Source organism: Tinamus guttatus, unplaced genomic scaffold, assembly GCF_059628265.1.
Source record: "Tinamus guttatus ecotype Peru unplaced genomic scaffold, ASM5962826v1 Tinamus_guttatus_pri_ptg000397l, whole genome shotgun sequence".
Taxonomy (NCBI): domain Eukaryota; kingdom Metazoa; phylum Chordata; class Aves; order Tinamiformes; family Tinamidae; genus Tinamus; species Tinamus guttatus.
In genome coordinates, this window is record NW_028288931.1 from 101,870 (window position 1) to 120,184 (window position 18,315).

At 62.7% G+C, this 18,315-nt stretch overlaps 2 protein-coding genes across 4 annotated transcripts in view; both read right to left on the reverse strand.

Annotated features, from left to right (window-relative positions):
* THRAP3 (thyroid hormone receptor associated protein 3) overlaps window positions 1-3,952 on the reverse strand; it is a 27,211-nt gene extending 23,259 nt beyond the window's left edge. For all 3 annotated transcript variants that reach the window (XM_088531038.1, XM_088531036.1, XM_088531037.1), the window contains exon 1: window positions 3,883-3,952. The gene's annotated coding sequence lies outside the window, so the exon portion shown is untranslated. The remainder of the gene's footprint in view (window positions 1-3,882) is intronic.
* Window positions 3,348-17,450, reverse strand: MAP7D1 (MAP7 domain containing 1). Its single transcript, XM_088530960.1, is given in 21 exon segments — window positions 3,348-3,474; window positions 3,883-4,021; window positions 4,755-4,940; window positions 4,985-5,119; window positions 5,197-5,254; window positions 5,334-5,387; window positions 5,473-5,577; window positions 5,910-6,069; window positions 6,134-6,338; window positions 6,408-6,628; window positions 6,703-6,821; window positions 6,887-7,029; window positions 7,121-7,243; window positions 8,554-8,664; window positions 9,511-9,625; window positions 9,742-9,905; window positions 10,407-10,475; window positions 10,579-11,154; window positions 15,065-15,126; window positions 15,128-15,176; window positions 17,387-17,450. Coding segments are annotated over 21 exon segments (2,985 nt in total).
* Window positions 17,451-18,315: the final 865 nt, after the last annotated feature.

The window sequence follows — 18,315 nt, forward strand, 5'->3', positions numbered from 1 at the left end:
AGCAAACTGTCCCTTTGGTAGGAAAGCATGTGAATAAAATTGTTCTAAAAATGAGGAATGAGGAGAAACTGCACTCAAGTTTGTTTAATTTCTTTGTCCTAACCTAAGGCACCACAACCTCCAATTCCTCTGGTTCCCAGTTCTTCACTGGCATCACTGCCCTCCACACAGTGTTGCAAATGGCAGAGGTGAGTCCAGAGGACAGCGAAATGAGAGCACAGTGCCAGCTACTGCCTGCAAAAGCAATGACTCCTGGCCTAAGAAAAGCAGCAAACTCTCCCAGGCCTCTGCTCACACTATTACACTGCAATTCTTCCACCCTCAGCCATGCTGAACGGGCTGTGCTTTAGAGGTGGAGGAAGACTGACCACCGCTGGAGAAAAATGAAACTACCCTTGCCTTAGAACACTATCCCTTTCCAGTTGCATCCTGTAAGTAGTATTTTATAAGGATAAGCTCTCTGCGTCATTCTCAAACACAGATAACTGACCTCAGAAGTGATGATTTCTGTATCATGCAACACCATTCTGGCACCAAAAAATGACCTTTTTTAAAGTTTATTTTTTAACTAAGCACAAGGTCAGGACACTTAAGTTATTTGGGTCAGGACACTTAAAATTATTTGCTGCGACATTCTGCATTCACTTCCATGTTTGAGATAACATTATTTTTCCCAAATCTGTGTCTGAAGCAATGTAAAGAATGGTAAAACACTATTAAAAAAAAAAAAAAAGGCAAGTTTTGACTCCCGAGAACCACAAGCATGATTGGCCCACCCTGGCCCACGGCTCCAACGCTCTTGCGTTTGCCTGGATGGCATTTCTATGAGCCGCTGTTTTCTATGGATGTGACCACTTCCAGTCACCATGGAGCAAAACAACGCAAACACTATTTAAACTGGCATGAAATGTAATCCCATGATTTTACTATTCATAGTCCAGACATGATAAAGCTAAAATAAGCAAGAACTCTCAACTTTTTCAAAACTAACAACCATGATTACCTTAATCTAGCCTTTGCTTATGCGTTACTTCGCTGCAAAGAGGGGAAGAATATTGTCCTGCACAACATCGAATACTCTGTATTTACAAGGCCAGCTTGTTAATCAGAAACAAAATGGCCCTGCTTCTTCTTTGCCACTTGAGTAATCCCAGCAGTCACAGGATAGAGCAAGACAAGCCCCTGTGCTAAATGTTTCTCATTCGGAAGCCCATTATCAAAACACACAGCCCAGTTTTTCAAACATGTTCACACTTGCCAAGTGGCGAATCCTGTTGAATGAAAACATATCGCTACAGAATCTAGAGCAGGGCTCAGGTAGGAAATATGCTAAGTACCAGGTCAGCAGGCGCAGTGGCAACGTCTACGCCCCGCTGCTTATGCAGCTGGGGGCAGATTAGTTCCCCCGGGCCCTGGGAGCCTGAACAGCTTCTGAAATCCTCAGTGACACTCCTCTTCGGAGCCCACGGGCGACACTGGGCGAATAAACCACCAGCAGGATCCTGCCACAGAGAGCAACCCTCTGTGCTGCCATAATTCAGAAGAAACCATAGGGTCCTAAGAACATATGTTATTAAATTGGCACACTGTGCTATTAAACATAGCTCACTGTGTAAATTTTTCCAGAAAAGAGAATAATAAAAAAAAGTTAAAGGCTGCACCACTGCTTAAACAATTCCTGAGCTCTGAGCGGTCAAATTGTCACTTTGCAAAAACAAAGCCAAGTGAGCTAAAAATCAAGGTTGTGGCAAAACTCCACGATTCTTTCAGGGGGCAAATGGTACATCAACAAAGGGAACACCAGTGCTTTAAAACCAAAAGTATTCTCAGGCTTAAGAGAGAAATTTGTTTTGTAGTCAAGTTATCTAGCTCAGATTGTGGTGGAAGCAGGTAGAAAATTCTGCCTGGCATGGTTTGGCACCTTTCTAACATGATGGTGTTTTATATATTTAATGCTTTTGTTTTCTAATAATACTAACCTTGACAGGAAGCATTCAGAAGCTTTTCTAAATGCTCCAAACACAACTAGTGAACTCACACAGCACGGACCTGGCTTAACCTGAATTACTGATTTTCTTAAATAGAATTTACAAAGCTTCTTGACTTAAATAAGCTGGAGAAACCAGCAGACAGCCAAGTTGTATTATCACAACGTTAATAACAGAATGTATGTCTAATTTACAATTTACCTTACAAAATTCTGCTTTAGTCTAAACGGTGTCAGGAGCGAAGTTCATGGCGTATGCACATGACTGCCTTCTGAAATCTCAGTACACTCAAAATAGCAACATGCGGCTTACAAAGGAACTTGCTGAAATCTCTTTCAAGGCAGTGCTTACTGAAGCCCTACAGAGCAGGAGAGGCTGCTTTTTCACTGCTGCAGAAATTTGCAGGAAAAGCAAACAGCTGCAAAACTCCCCAGCACAAGGCAGGAGGCCAGGCACGACTTCCACAAACAAGGAACTCCAAACGGGCACAGGATTTGGAACGTGCACTGCCACTGTCAATGCACAGCAACCACGAACACGCTACACAGCAGTCAGATTTATTGCTGCTCTGACTTATCTGAAGCAAGCACCTTAAGAAGGCACAAGGTGCACCATGATATAGACACCTCCTTACATGGGAAGTTTTCTTTGGTGTAAACTGGCAGGAAAACACATATATAAGATCTCACCCCTTTCCCCGCCCCCTCCCCACCATAGCTATGATTCCATCTCCAGACCAGCAGGTACCAACATCCATCCACTCATATGTTTCTCAAGCTTGCTCTCTTTCCAAAGGCAGCAAATAGCCTGAACTGTCAAAAACAGGAGGCAAAGAGTCAATGCAGAAAGATGCAGAAATGCAGGATTTCAAGTAAAGCTATGACCAGGCCTCCCACATTCTTGTTACGGACTGCAGTATTCTTCTTTCCTCCATACCACAGGTAGAAACCCAAACTTAAAAGAAAACTACGTACTAGCACAACTATCACTTTAGATGCTAGAACTCTCTATTCTTCTCATGTTTAGAGTCTTACAATTTTCAGACCATATGTCCTCAGTCTTACAGTGCACAGGTTTTGAAAACACGTCTCAGGACACTAGAACTCATCAATATTTTCTAACCACTGGCATCTTGCCTTGGAAGCAGAAACCCACCAACATCCCACACACTCCAAGCATATGGAACGCTCCAACAGAGGAGTGGACTTCAACATGAGCCTTCCAAGGCTGCTACTAAACTCATCACATCCATTTCCTGGCATGCAAATGCACTGAGAAATCCACGAGGTAAATATAGTGACCAAAAGTCACCTGGCAATTTTTAAAATGTGCCCAGGTCCATTAGCCTCGGCCCAGGCCTCACCGTCCAGGACCTCTCACGTGCTCTTCACTCCTGCGGAACGAGTTGAGCTTAACCGCAAACTTGTGTGCAAAAAAAATGGCCACAGGGCCGGGGAACGCAAAGGAATGGTGCTCCCGGTCCTCGCTGACGGCGGAAGTGGAGGCCCGAGAGGGTAGCCCGGGCCCACCGCCATCCCACCCGCACCCGAGGCCCGCGGGGCCGCCCTGGGGCTGGACCGGCAGCGGGGTGGGGGCTGCAGACCCAGGCCGGACGCTGGGACGACGGGAAGCCGCGAAAAACTCGGAGGAAGCAGCGCGGCCCAGGGCGGCCCCGCCGCGCTGCGGCCGCGCCCGGCACGTGGCGGCCCGGGGTGGGGGGGGATTCGGATAGGCCGCGCTAAGGCCCGTGCGGCAGAAAGAAGGCCCGGGGCGGCTCCACTGCACTCGGACGGGCGCGCGGGGAGCCGGGGAGCCTCGGGGGAGCCTCGGGGGAGCGGGAAGGGGCGCGAGACGGAGACGGAGACAGCGACGCTCCGCGCGCACCCGCACTCACCAGCCCGCGCCACCCGCGGCCTCCGCAGCAGCCAGGAGCCTCCGCCACCTCCTCGCGCACTTCCGGTGCCCGCCCGCCCGCCTGGCGGCCCGCGGGGATGCCGGGAACTGCAGTCTTCCGGCGCCGTAGTCCTTATGTGCTAGGGGGGCTGGCGGGACTACAGCTCCCAGCAGGCACCGTGGGGGCCCGCAATGTCTTTTCCGCCTTCTCCCTTTCCCGCCCCTCGCGCGACGGATGGGGCGGGAGGCCATGGCAGGCGGGAGGTTTTGCGTCCTTTAGGAGGCTCGGAGGGGGCACTGAGGCCCTTGAGCGGGGGGGACGTACAGGGCGCTGAGCCTCTCATGGGGATCTGGGGGAAGAGGCTCCGTTGGTGGCGAGGGGGATCGGGAGGGCCTTCCCCCGCCATGGCGGCCTGTGTCCCCCTGGGGCTCTGTGACACGAGAATACAAGATCGTTGTGGTGTGTCCACTTTATTAACGCAGATGTTGTCCAGGTGCATAACACTGTCATGGGGGCATGGGGAGCTCCCAGCCCACGCCCCGTGCCCGCCCACACTATTTACAGTATTCACATACATGGTACCCAGCAAGTTAAATAACTACATTATTACAGCACACGTCTGGGGTGGCTCTGGCAGGTAGCTGGGCGGGGCGTCAGTCTCATAAGGTGCATATTAAAAAACAAAGAACGAAACGAAATAAAAACCAGGATGAAGAGAGAACGTAGGCACAGGCCGCGCCGGCAGCACAGTGTGGCGGGGCTGTCCTCCAGAGGGGTCTGCGGTGCTCACAGCACCTCCGCGTGCGGAGGCAGCGCGTCAGGGCCGGGGCGGCGGCGGGGGGAGACCCTGGCAGGGCCCTCCCAGCGCTCACCTGTGACCTGGGCGGGTTTCACCACGGCCTTCTTGAGGAAGGGCTCGGTGTCACCAAAGGGGATGATGGTGCCGGGGCCGTGGTGCGCCCGCTCCTGCACGCCCGCTGGCTCAGCGCCGCCCTCGCTGCCGGCAAAGCCGTTCTCGTGCTTGCAGGTCTGCACACCGTTCAGCAGCACCGGCGCCTCTGGGCCGGCCGAGCTGCAGGCAAGGGCGTGAGCCAGGAGTCACTGGTGCCCCTGTTGGCACCACTGGCCTCGGCCCCACACGCTCACCTGGGCTCTGTGCCCGGAGACCCTGCTCCTGGCACCTCCGACTCGGGCAGCTCCTCAGCCTTGGCCAGTGGCCCTGCGCGTTTCTCGGGGCCTGCGGATGGGAGCGCAGCCACGTCAGCTGCGGCGGCGGGTCGGGCTCGCGCGTGGGTGGCTGGCACCACCGTATACCTTTGATCTCCTCCTGCTCGGCAGCTTTCCCATTCACCATCCTCTTGTCCTCCTTCTTCTGCGGGGCAGAGGGGAACCCTGTGTGAGGGCCGGGCCAGGCAGGGTCTTTGCACCCCCCCGGCCACGTGCTCACTCACCTTGGCATCCGCCACATCCGACTTGCGCGTCCTCTTCATAATCTCCTCTAGGCGCTGCAGGGCACATTGGAGATTGTGGGCAGCTGGGGGGAGCCGCCAGGACTGTGCTGCACCACCTTGTGCCCCCCTCCCCGCTCACCTTCTTCCGCTCTTGCCGCTCCTGCTCCTCGCGCTGGAAGTGCTTCTCCCGCTCCAGACGTTGCCGCTCGGCCTCCTCGCGCGCCCTGGCCTCGGCCTCCTCCTTCTGCGGCACAGTGTGAGCGCGGCCAGATGGGATTCCTGCCCCGAGGGGCTGCTGAGGGGCCACTCCCACCCAGAGGGACCACCGAGCGCATCCTCCCTGCAGCCTTCATCCTGGCCTTCCTACTTGCAGCCCTCCTCCTCCATCCCTGCCTTCCTTCTCCCTCCCCAGCCATCCTAGCCATCCCTCCTCCACCTCTGCCTTCTTTCCTCCCTCTGTGCCATCCTCCCTCCATCCTAGCCTCCCTCCTCCCTCCAGCCTTCTCCCTCCATCCCTGCCTTCCCTCCTGCGTCCCAGTCACTCCCTGTGCCGTTGCCTTCTCTAGCCGCCCTGACCTGTCTCTGCAGCCGCTCGAGCTCCTCCTGCTCGGCTCGCGCCTTCTCGCGGGCCTCGCTCTCCTCCTGTAGCCGCCGCTCCTCCTCGCGCCGGCGGGCAAGGGCTTCTGCGCGCTCCTGCTGCTCGGCCGCCCGCCGCACCTCCTCCTCCCGCCGACTCCTGCAGAGCGGGACACTCAGCCTCGGCTCCGCAGGCTCCCGTGTCTGCAGGGCCCACCACTCACCTCTCCTGCTGCTCCCGTTCGCGCCGGTCCTGCTCCTCGCGCTCCCGCTGCTCCCGCGCCTGCCGCCGCTTCTCTGCCAGCAGCCGGGCTGCCTCCTCGCGGTCCGTGGTGCCAGCTGTGGGCCTGCCGCTGGGGCCAGGGGTGCCCACAGGGCTGGGGGCACTGCTGGGGGCTGCAGGGCTGCTGGGGGCTGTGGAGCCGGCGGCTACATCAGCGGGGCTGGTGGCAGCATCACAGGGGCCACTGCATCCCTGCTGCCTCCTGCAGTACTCACCTGCAGCCGGCTCGGCAGGCGCTGCGGGAAGCTCAGGGGCTGCCGGCGTGGCCGTGCCCCTCTCCTCATCCTCCTCCTTCCTCTCATGGGCCTTGGCCAGCAGCGGGGGCTCCCGTGGGCTGGTCCGCGCCCGGGGGCCGCGGCGCGCCGGGGGCCGCCGGGGGGAGGCGGGTGAGCTGGGCTGGGCAGCAGGAGACGCAGGCCGGTCCCGGGGGCTGGGGCTGCTGAAGCAGGGGAGAAATAGGGATATCATCGGAGCTGGGGTCACCCTGGGGGCTGGGGTTACGGCTCCTACCTGCCATGCGTGAGTGGCAGCCGGGGAGACCCTGTGGGGCGCTTGGGGCCACGCTCACATGCCAGGGCGCCGCGCTCCTTGGCATTTTCCCACTCCTTCTCCTTCTTCTCCTTCTTCTTCTGCAAGGGGCACAGGTGAGAGGGGGGCATGCACGCTGTGAGGAGCCCGTGCAAGCTGCACTCACCGGCAAGGGCTCTGACCGGCGCCGCACAGCTGCCTCGGGGCTACCAGTCGCCCCCTTCCGTCGCTCGCGGCACCGGTGCGGCAGGCGGTGGCCGTGGCAGGGGCCCAGGGGGCTGGCAGAGGCCGAGCGGGGGCACACGGGCACTGCGGGCAGAGTGGGTAGTCAGGACAGGCCTCCTCGGGGCCCTCGCCATCATGTCCTGCCACCAGGCCCATGTTGCTCATCCCCACTCACCCTGCTCCTTGCCGTTGGCCGCCAGTGTCACAGCGCTGCGGCTGCGTGCCAGGAACGACAGGGTGGGCGTCATGAGCCGGTCCACAATGCTGCTCTCCCAAGGGCTCAGCTGCAGGCTGCGGTCTGCAGGGGACGGGGGCGGGTTAACACTTCCCATGCACTCCCAGCCTCATCACACCCAGCAAGACGGGACCCCGGTGGGACACACCGCGCACGGCACTGGCGCGGCCATGGCAATGACCCACAAGGCTGCACGGGCTGCCACAAGCGGGGCAAACAGTGGAGACTGCAGCCCCTGGCACCAAGGAGCCTCCTGCCACTTGCAGCCCAGCCAGGGCCGCTGAGCCACCAGGGATGCCACAGGGAACCACCAAGAGCTGCCCAGTGCCAGTGCCACAGGAGCTGACGCACCACTCAGCACCTCTGGCTGGGCTGCACAAAGCTGCTGCACCATGGAGCCAGGACCCCTCGAAGCCCCGCACTGTGCTGCATGATGCCAGTACTGCAGGAACCGGTGCAGCACCGGGTGCTCCCAGCTATGCCGAACAACGCCAGCTCCACGGAGATGGTGCAGCACCAGGAATCCCTAGCTGTGCCGCACGATGCCGGCACCTTGGAAGCTGGTGCCCTGCTGAGAACCTCAGCTGTGCCGCACGATGCTGGTTCTACAGACGCGGAGCAGCGTCGAGTACCACGGCCATTCCACACAATGCTGATGCTGTGGGAGCCAGTGCCCCACCAAGGGCCATCGGCTCCACTGCATGGTGCCAATGGCGAAGGCGGAGAGAGTTTGCAGAGACGGTCGCAAGGGACCATCCCTGCCCTCATCATAACGTACCCCAGGCTGGGCAGCGGGGGCGACGGGGCTGCCCCCACCCTTGCAGCGCTGGCTGCTGCCGCCCCGTGCTCTCCCGCCGCAGCCGCAGCTGCTCCAGCTATTTATACCACAGGATAGGACAGAACACGACGGCGCAAGCCGCCATCACCAGGCAACCGAGAAACACAACAGCAGCGCCGGGACGCAGCCTCTGGCACAGAGCCGCTCACGGCACGGCACCACGCAGGGCCCCTCTGATGACCTCCTCCTCCTGCAGCCCGGCCTATAAAGGCATCGGACCGGGCAGGATGCAGCGGTGCCAGCGTCGCACCTGCCCCACGGAGCAGCCCCGGCTGTCGCAGCCCCCATGCAACATCACACACCCCAGCCCGCTGGCGCAGCCCCAGGTGGCAGCAGCCCCCACTGCCTTCTCCACGTCTTCCCGCCCCAGGCACAGGCAGCTCTGCAGCGGGAGCATCCGGTGCTCCCGCCTGTGCCTGCAAGAGCAAAAATAGGCAATGGCTCCTCCTCTCTCCACAGGCTGCAAGGGGATGGGGTGGGGAGCCCTGGCTCTGGGGAGGCCCCCTGCGCGGCGGCACACGCCGAGGGCTCTTACTTCTACTGGGAGAGTTCCAGAGGGTGGCAGAGGATTTGGAGAGGCGCTTGTTGATTATAGAGTCCACGTGTTTGGGGAGGTTTACGGCCGACACTGAGCACCGGCTCGCACCTGGAGGAGGGAAAAGACACAAGGGTGTTAAGGAGGGGGCACCGGGGCAGGAATGGGGCGGCATGCAGCATGCTCTGCCCGGCACGCAGGCTCTGCGGGAGACCCAGAGAGGAGCCAGAGGTGGCAATGTGGGGGTGGTGCACGGCACCCAATCCCATGCTGGGAAGGGTAATTGCTCGTGCGGGGACTGTCATGCAACATGGTGCTGGGGCACCGGGAGCGGAGTGGTCAGAAAAGCCCTTGGAGTGGGCAGCGCCCAGGACAGCGAGGGCACAGAGAGACATGGGACTACTCTTGCACCAACTCTTTGCAGCGCTGGGAAGATGCCAATGCTCAGCAGCACCTCGACAGCTGCTCCAGGCAGCCCCCACGCTGGTAGCGCTTCCATCCTTGCGGATGCCGCAGGAAAACCCAGAGGATGGCAGAATCACAGAACCACTAAGGTTGGAAAGGACCTTTGCAGACTATCGAGGAGAGCAGTCAGACTGGGCCGGACTTGCCAGGCTGGACACCACAGCACCACACGCACCCAGGAGCATCCATCCCTGCACAGGGGACCAGGGCCGCACTGCAGCGCCTACAACAGCACCCACACATGGCTCCGCAACAGCAGCACAGACCGGGGTGGCGCAGCCGGGCCATCCCACGGCATTGCCAGCAGCCGAATGGGACCTTCCTGGGACTGAGTCCCATCAGCGCCCACAAACGCTCCTGCGCTCACACCAGCCCTATGAATTTGGCACCATGAAAACAGCCAAGAGACCCTGAGTGCCACGGTGCAGCCAGCGATCCCGCAACCCGGCACGACGGCAGCGCATCGGGGACACCGCAATACCCCGCACTCACCGTCCTTGTGCGCGGGCGAGCCATGGTGAAGGGCCCCAGCCCACGACCAACGCTGCTGCCGGATCTCTGCCCATGTCTTCTTGGCCGATCGCTGGATCGCCGCCTCGTAGCGCTCCTGCCCAGAGAGAGGGATGTGGTGAAGGCAGGAACTGGGCACAGGCCGCAGGGCCCAACGTGACCGCCGCAGCGAGGAGCCTCTGCCACTGAGCACTCATGCTGCCCACAGCCCACCTTGTTCTTCTCCAGCTTCTGCCGCTGGCGCTCCTCGAGGACGGCGCGGCGCTTCTCCGCCTTCAGACGTTGCTCCTCCAGGCGCTTGCGGCGCTCCTCGAGCTGCTTCTCACGCAGCACCTTCGCCTTCTCCTCCTTCTCCAGCCACAGCACCCGCTTGGCAGCTGCAGGGAGCGCAGGCAGAGGCGTCGCGCACGGCCCCACTGCACCCGGCCGGCCCTGTGCGGGGCTCCTTGGGCACAGCGCCTGCCCGCCACGGACGAGGGAGGAGTCCGGGCCAGGACAAAAGGGAGCGCGGGAACCCCATCGGCTCCAGAACAAAGGGGAAATGAGGGTAGAAAGAGCACTGGGACAGGGAGAGGGGCCTGGGACGAGAGGCCATGTGCCTCCCGTGCACCCGGCAGCATTGCACAGGCTGGGGCACCCACAGGACACCTATGGACCTGGCCGAGCACCTATGGACCCTGCGGACGCCTGCACTAAGGGGGCAGAGCTGCAGGCTCAGTTGCCGCTGCCGCCCTGTGCACTCAGACACTTGCAGCCACTAATGGGATTGCCAGAGACCCTGGGCAAGCTCCTTAGTGGCCAGGCCCTGCGGCACTTTCCCTTGTCGCGGCGTCGCAGGGCCCCTGCACTGCCCGCCCATTGGCGCCTTCCCTGCTCACCCAGGTACTTGGCTCGCTCTTCACGACGCTCCTTGGCTTGCTTGTGCCGCGCTTGGGATTTCTGGGCATCTGTGGAGCAGAGCGAGGCCCCGTGAGCGCTGTGCCACGGCTTTCACTGTGGACAGGGCCATGCAGATGTCCCACAGGGCCAGCTGGGACCCTCAGCACCCACCTTGCTTGGGCCGGGGGCTGGCACGGGGGGTGCTGCGCTCGCTACGGGGGGGCACCTCCTTGGAGGGGCCGGCAGCAGCAGCCGGGGGGCTCGCAGCGGTGCCAGGAGGGGCGGCCCCATCCCCACCATGGGATGGTGTCTCTGTGGGACGGGGGACACCAGGGACAGGCTCTACTTTGGGGGCACATGGGGTGCCGGGGTGGGGCTGGGGGTGGCAGGAGGGACTATCTGCAGAAGGGGCTGTGCCTGGTGGGATGGGGGGGCTGGGCTGCGCCGGTGACGTCCTGGCCGCAGAGTCCGCCTGTGGGGCAGCGGGCTCTGTGTGAGGAGCAGTGGGTGGGACAGGGTGACTGGGGGAGGCCGCAGCCTTTGGGACGGGTGACACGGACACTCCAGCGGGCAACGCGGCTGGCGGGACGGGCAGGACGGGGGGCAATGCGGCTGGCAGGACGGGTGACACAGGTGCTCTGGGGGGCAATGCGGCCGGGGAGGCAGGCTGGTGGCAGGAGCCCCCTGGCGCAGCAGGCAGCGAGCCGGGGCCGAGCGCGCTGTCTGCCATGGGCGCCGTGGTCCGCCCTGCACACGGAGAGAAAAGCACATGGTCACCAACTGCGCAGCCCTGGCCCTGCCCTCCCCAGCCCACGGCGCAGCTCGACGCTCAGCCCTGGCCCACGGTGCAGCACTGTGATGCTCCTGGATCCGCGTCCCCGGGCAGGGGGAGCCTGGGGTGCCAGGCGCCACAGACACACGGACACAAAGCAGCCCTTCTTCTCCCCCCGCCGCTGCGGCTCCCTGCCGCCGGCAGCTCACACACTCCCGGCCTGCATCCGCGCACCTCCCGTCCCCCCGGCCACAGGACACGGAGCCGCTTCCGCCGGCGCTGCCGGGGCGGGCGGCAGGATGGGCGAGGGCCCCATGGGCTGACGTCAGCGCTGCTGGCCCCGTCCCCCCGCGCCGCCGTGCAGGGCCCTGTGCACAACCATTAACTCATGCCCCAGGAATGCGCATGTGAAGCCGCTGCGGAAAAACAGCCCTCCCAGCACACCCCTGCGCCGACTGGGGGCTCCCCAGCAGCACCCTAGAGTTTGCACTCGGCAGGGACCCACAGCTCAGCCCTATGATGGAGTCGCTCCCCACATACTGCCAGGGAACACGTCACGATGCGCGGTGATGCTGCGACTATGGGCACCGCTCGGCGAGCGAGCAGCCCCTGCAAAACCAGCACCCGTGTGCCACGCATATGTCCAAACACCCATGTGTCCATGCACCTATGTGTCCACATGCCGGGCAGCGCTGCCCAGGGACACCGATGCCCACAGGCTCTGCTCCTGCCGCCACAGGGGACGTCGTGGCTGTGTTTGCTGAGCGCTCCGACGTGTGTGGAGGTGAAGCATGGGCTGTGCAAACACGGCCGGCGCCAGGCGGCAGAGGAGCGCGAGCCCCCGTGGGCGTCCCCTGCACAGTGGGGAGCTGGCTCGGCCTCACTGCAGACCCTGACACATGCAAAGCGGGGCTGGCGGTGGCCCCGGGCCGCGAGGAGGTGGCTCATCCCCCAGCAGCATTAGGCACTGGTGCCCTAGAGCTCCTCCTGCCCCGGCGCCATGAGGCTGCGGGTGCGGGATCCATCCCGTCCTGCTGGCACCCAGGGCAGGGCAGTGGGCACAGCCAAACCCCAGCGCCTGGCCCAGCCCTGCCGCCACCTGTCCCTGTCGCCGCCGCAGCGTGGCAGCTGTCCTGAAACCTAATGCGGCCTGCATGCCCAGGCCAGGGCGTCCCCTCACCGTGGGCCGGGCATTCCGGAGGGGATTAGCTCCCCCGGTCTGGGAAGAGGTGTGGGCACCGCTCCCCTGCATTGGGCACATCTGGACCTGGAGCAGGGCTGGAGTGACGCTCCCATCCCAGAAGCAGTGGAGCCATGCTGGGTGGGGACTGCGTGAGCGCCTGTTGCAGTCCAAGGATGGGGTCCCTGCTGGGCTCAGCATGGGGTCCTCAACCCCCTGCATCCCTGTGCCAGGGTCTTGGCTCCAGGCACGTGGCCGTTAGGGAGTCCACGCCGTGGGAGTGTGGCCGGCGCATGGCAGGATGCTCAGCAAGGCAGAGCCCCAGTGCTGTGAAGCGAGAGCACATCGGCTGCCCGCGGGGACACTTGCCATCAGCAGGGACGCAGCCTTCATTAAGCGTCCAGAGCCGATCCTGCCTGGAGCTTCCCACGAGGGGAGGGCAGGAGAGGCAGCGCACTGACCTCACATCCCCCCGATATGCCACATCCCTGTGCACTGCTGCAACTGTGCATGTCCCATGTCCCCATGCACTGCTGCACCCACGCCTGCTGCAGGCACTGTGCAGCCCAGAACTGCTCCTCTGGGATTCCATTGGGATGGGATGGAACCGAGTGCCAGGGACGGGGAGTTAGGCATGTTCTGGGGCCACAGCTGCAGCTGGAGCAGGGCGAAGCTGGAGCACCAGGATGGGACGGAGCTTGCAGGGGACACCCCAAAGGCAGCCCCAAGAGCTTCCCCAACGCTTCCCAGAGCTGCTTCCTACTGCCCAGCACCCAGCTTCCTGCCTGGCCCAGGCTGATGAGCCAGCGAGCGGCAGGGGGAATGTGGGACATGAGATCTCATGGCCAGAGCAGGGCTGGAGCCAAGGTCCTTCCCAGTATTTAAAATACCCAGAGAGAGCAGAGCGAACCTGAGCCGCACTTGGTCACTGTCACCTCCTCCACAAACTTTCCATTCGCCCTGGACCTGAAGCAGCCACGTCCCCAGGCACTGGACACAGTGCAGGCTCCAGCACCTGCCCATCCTTTGCCCAGACCGTCCTCGAGGCGACCCATGTGGCCACCACCGTCCCCAGAGCAGCCATGACACCACACTCAGGAAAAGCACCCAAGAGGGAGATTCTTGGCAGAGCGCACTGGGCCCCTCTGGAGAGCAGATCCCGAGCGCACAGCTGGGATGCTGGCACCTACCTGGTGTCCGCCCGTGCTTCTGCCGGGCCCTGCTCCGCACCCATCCCCACTCAGAGCCCCGCGGCAGGTGCGTGCTGTGCTATTTTGGACAAGGCACCACGGGACTGGCACATCGTGACCCTGTGCGTCGCATCACATTGTTCGGGCAGCTCCCGAGCACTGGCACTGGAGCCACGGCGGGTGGTTTCACCTGCTCCTGAGTGCATGCGCGGCCCCGGGCAGGGCGAGGGTTGGAGCACCCTAAGGAGAGGCTGGCATGTGGGCCCTGCGCTGCTCCTCGCCCCACTTTGCAGGGAGCCGTGGGGCCGAGCTGCTCCTCTCTGAGCTCCCTCTCCTGCGGGGCTGGAGCTCTGGAGTGAAGGCTGGGACCCACCAAGGGCTAGGACAGAACAGCCCTAAGGGCCTGTGAGCGCAAGACACAGCAGGGCCAGGCTTTCTCGGCCTCCCGCACAGCCCTGCGCAAAGGATGAGGGATGTGTCCAAGCGGGCAACTTCCCACTGGAAAGCAGGAGCCGTCCACCTACCCACACTGCCGTGCCCACATTCTGCCTTCCCGCGCTGCCAAGCAGGGCCCTGCACTGAGCGAGGGGAGACAGGAGCATGAGAGGAACCTGGGACATGCAGACAACATGTCCGCGAGCTCAGCAGGGCTGCTCGGCACTCGCAGGGAGCCGGGCGGCCCCTCCTCTGGCCATGCTGCGGCCCGTGATCCCTGCAGCAGCCGCATCCGTCCTCCCGCGCGGCCGGAGCCCAGCGGCATTCTCACCGGGGGGAGGGGAGCTGCCTTTGCCTTCCTCCCGCCACCACGCTCGTGGCCCTGCCACAAAGCGCTGCTTAGTCACAGCCCGGCCTGGACGCGCCACCACCATGCCGGAGAGCGTCCTGCTGCAGCGGAGGCAGAGCGAGCCGGGATCGTCATGCGGGATGCGGCCCTGCCTGAGCTCAGCCTGGGACAATGCCGCTCTCGAGGAGGCCAGAGGCACCCGCGGCCACTGGTGGGGCTGGGACACAGAACAAGCCCCGCGCTGGGGGAGCCCAGAGCAGTGGGGGATGCAGCCCGTGAGCCCAGGCTGGGGACAGTGCCAGCGACACCGCAGGCAGCAGCTCCTGCTCCTGCACCCACCACGGCACCGCGGGCGGCCTCCACCCGGGAGGCAGCCGCAACCCGCCCCGCGCTCTGCAGAGCCCGGACCCCCTTTGCTCGCGCGCGGCCGCTCCGGCGGGCGGCACCGGGCGGGCCGAGCCCGGGCCGGGCGGGAGGAGCCGGCGCCTCCCGGCCGGGGCTCACGATGCCCTTGCGGGGGTCCCGGCGGCGCCGGCTCCTTCCCCCTGCCAAAATGGAGGCGAGGAGGGAAGGAGACGGCGAGGGAAGGAGGCGGCGAGGCCGCCCCGGCTTTGTCTGCGGAGCGGGACCCCCGCAGCTGCCCCGACCCCCGCCGCCCGCTCCCCCCGGCGCCGCCGCTCCGGAGCCCCCCCGCCCCGCCGGGCCCCCGACCCCCGGCGCCGGCGCCTCACCCTGCGGCTGCGGCCCCGCGCGGCTGCTCTCCATGGCGCGGCGGGGAGGCGCCGAGCGCCGCACGCGCCGCCCCGCTCCCCCCGGCCAGGCCCGGCCCGGCCCGGCCCGGCCCTGCCCGCCGGGAGGACGCGGCGCGGCCCGCCCCGGCACGGCCCGCAGCGGCGGCGGCCCCCGGAGTGCGCGGTCCTGGGGGTGGCCGGCTCCGGGCGTGCTCAGCCCCGGGATGTTCAGCGGTGGGAGCACTCGGCCGCAGGATGCTCGGCCCCGCACTGTGCCCCGTATCTCCTTCCTCCAAATGATGCTCCGTGACCCAGTGTCTGCCTCTTCCTGCCCACACCACCCCATAGCCCTGAGCTCACCCTCTCTGCAGCTTCTTCTCCCACTTCGGCTTCCTCGCTTGCACCCACTCTTCCCGCTCCCAGCATATTAAGATGCTCCAGTCACCGGGAAAGTCCCAGTGCCAGTGGAGATGCTCCCTGCCCTCCCCACTCACCCGCTGTCCTTGCTGCTGGCAGCCCTGGCACTGAATGCTGCTGCGGCCTGTGCTCAGCCCTGTTCAGTTATACCAATTCAGCTCACCCCCAAGACACATCGATTTCCTGTCCCGGAGCCCCAGTGCGGCAGCTAGAGGCCCTGGCCATCCCCAGCGCCACCCTCCTGCTGGCCACATGAGCCTTAGTCACCACAAGTGGCACGGAATGGTGCTGGTGCAGCCCTGGGTGCCAGGCACAGCCGGGACATACGGCGACAACTGGGGGCAGGCAGCGGCGGTGGCTCTGCAAGCAGAGTGGAGACATGAAACTGTCTCTCAACAGACACAACACACTGTGGAGTGCCCTTGGGCGGCAGGCAGCTACGCAGTGCCAGGAGCAGGGTGCATGGAGGCACCAGGGTTCACGCTGGGCTCGTGTCACCCGGCCCAGGAGATTCCTGGTGATCCGACCTTCCTGCAAGCAGGTTCCCTGCAGTCTCAGCCCTGCTCTCAGAAGCACGTTCTTCTCCCACAGAACTGCCGTGACTCACGAGACGGCAGTGGGTGGCGTGGCCAGCAAGCCTGGGGCCGCCAGGCGGTGGGGCAGTGCGGCAAGATGTGCCGGACTGCTGCGGGGACGTGCCCGCCCTAGCGCCACTGCCAGCCGCAGCCGGAGAAATGAGCAAAGGAGGAAATCCTGGGACACAAGGGATTGACAGGGCTGAAGGCAGCTTGGCGCTGCTGGGACAGGCGCCGCATTGTTGTGCCAGGCAGGAGCAGGGGCACAGAGCTGGGAAGCAGGCTGGCCCTGGTGCTCTGCTGCTGCTGACGATGCCCAGCTGCAGCAGGGTGCCTGTGCGGCTGAGTCAATGGGTTACGTAAGGTGCGGAGCAGCTATCGATCACAACAGCCACCCCATCCTGCGGGTGCTGGGAACAGCCCCTGTCTCTCTCATGGAAAAATCAATGAGTTAATTATGAGCTCACTGCAAAGCGAGTGCACCCGGTCCTCGAGGCGGCTGCTCTCCTGCTGTGAGGACCCGGGGCCCTGGAGCCACTGGGGCTTGGAGAGGGAGCTGGGCAGATGCTCCAGCCAGGAGCCCTGGACACCTCACTGGAACATGGAGCAAGGGGCCAAGCACCCCCCAGATCTTGCCCATGGCCATGCTGGAGCAGATGGTGCCAACAGCAGACAAACAGGGATGCACACACGGCAGACAAAAGGGGACTGACAGGAGCTGAGCCCAGCAGGCAGAGTCCCGTGTCGCCACAGAGCTCCTTCCTCTGCGCCAGCCCTGGCCCTCCCACCTGCAGACTTCACTCCCGCACCCCACACGACTCACCCGGCTGAGCCCGGTGGCAGAACCTCAGTGGCGGCTCAGGCCTCGCACCTGCCTGTGCAGCCAGCCAGCATGGAGGGACTGCAGTGCGGCAGGGCCAGCCGCGGACGGCTGTTAAGGGAGGAGAAGGAAACTGGGAGGCATCAGGCACTAAAGGAAGGGCCACCAGGATGGCCATGCCAGAGACTGCTGCCGCGGGCTGTGCCTGGCCCCAGTGGGTACCCACAGAGCTGAATCCTGCTGGTGACACAGGTCAACGAGGGGCTGCGCCCTACCCTCTGCAGCGCACGCTGCAATTATCCCAGCACAGCTGTAATTAGTGCCCCATAATTGGGCCAGGCCGGGGCGGTCCCACATGCCCAGCGCCAGCCCCACCTCGCCCTCCCACCCCGGTTCTGGGGCCGATCCTGGCCCTCCTGCATAGTCCCAGGGGCTCCTGCGCCGGGATCACTGCGCTCTGCCAGGATCGCTCCCATCCCCTGCATTCTTGGCTGCTTGCTCAGTACCCACCGGCCTCTTTCTTGCAGTCAGTGAAGAAGTTCCCGTGCCGATTGTGTGATTCGTTCTGCTTCATTCCCAGCCTCTGAAGACATGTGCAAGTGAATCATGAAGGGATCAAGAGCATCTATCCCTCCTGTTACCTGTGCCACCTCTGGGGTTTGCCTGGGAAAAGGGAGGCTTGTTTTTTAGGAGTGACTTTGCTTACCCTCCATCAAGCTGCCAGGGGTAAAGCTGTGGATGGTTGAAGTCCAACAGGGAGGGCAGAATACCTGGGTCCTGTCTGCAAGGAGGGATTTAACTTTAGAACAGGAGAGAAGGGAGGCAGGGGAAGAAGGGCTTTATATCTGTAGGGAAGGACACGAGCACTGGGATTTAGGGGTTAGGATGCCAGAGTGTCCTTGCTGAGTGTTGCTTCACTGCCTTGCCACTTGGGCACTGCAGGTACTGCACAGAAGGCAAGACGATCTTCAGCGTCCGGCTTATCCTGAAGAAACACATCCAGGTGCAGCACAAGATCAAGGTGACCGACCAGATGAAGAGCCAGGAGGTCATTATCCCCCGGATAGGGACAGGCACCATGCAGGTACAAGCCTCACAGGTGCTTGGGGTGCTCACTGGGAAGGCGTCTCCATGAGCCCTAATCCGGGTTTACTGTTGCCTGCATCTACACTGCAGTGTCTGGAACCGATGGCTCCCTCCCGCTGAATGAAAACAGGCTCTGTCCAGCATGCCTTGCTGAGCTCTTCCAGGGCAGTTGGGCATGATCAGTCTTGCTTGATCAGTCCAGTTTGGCTGGATCAATGTGGCTGTGAGCTGGACAAAGATACAAAACTTGCGTTGTTTTCTCAGGGTGGCCCCAGTGCTGTCCCCAGGCTGCAAGGAGCAAAGGGTCTAACACAAGGGACATCGGCAGCCCCAGGGGACCAGGGAAGTTGCCC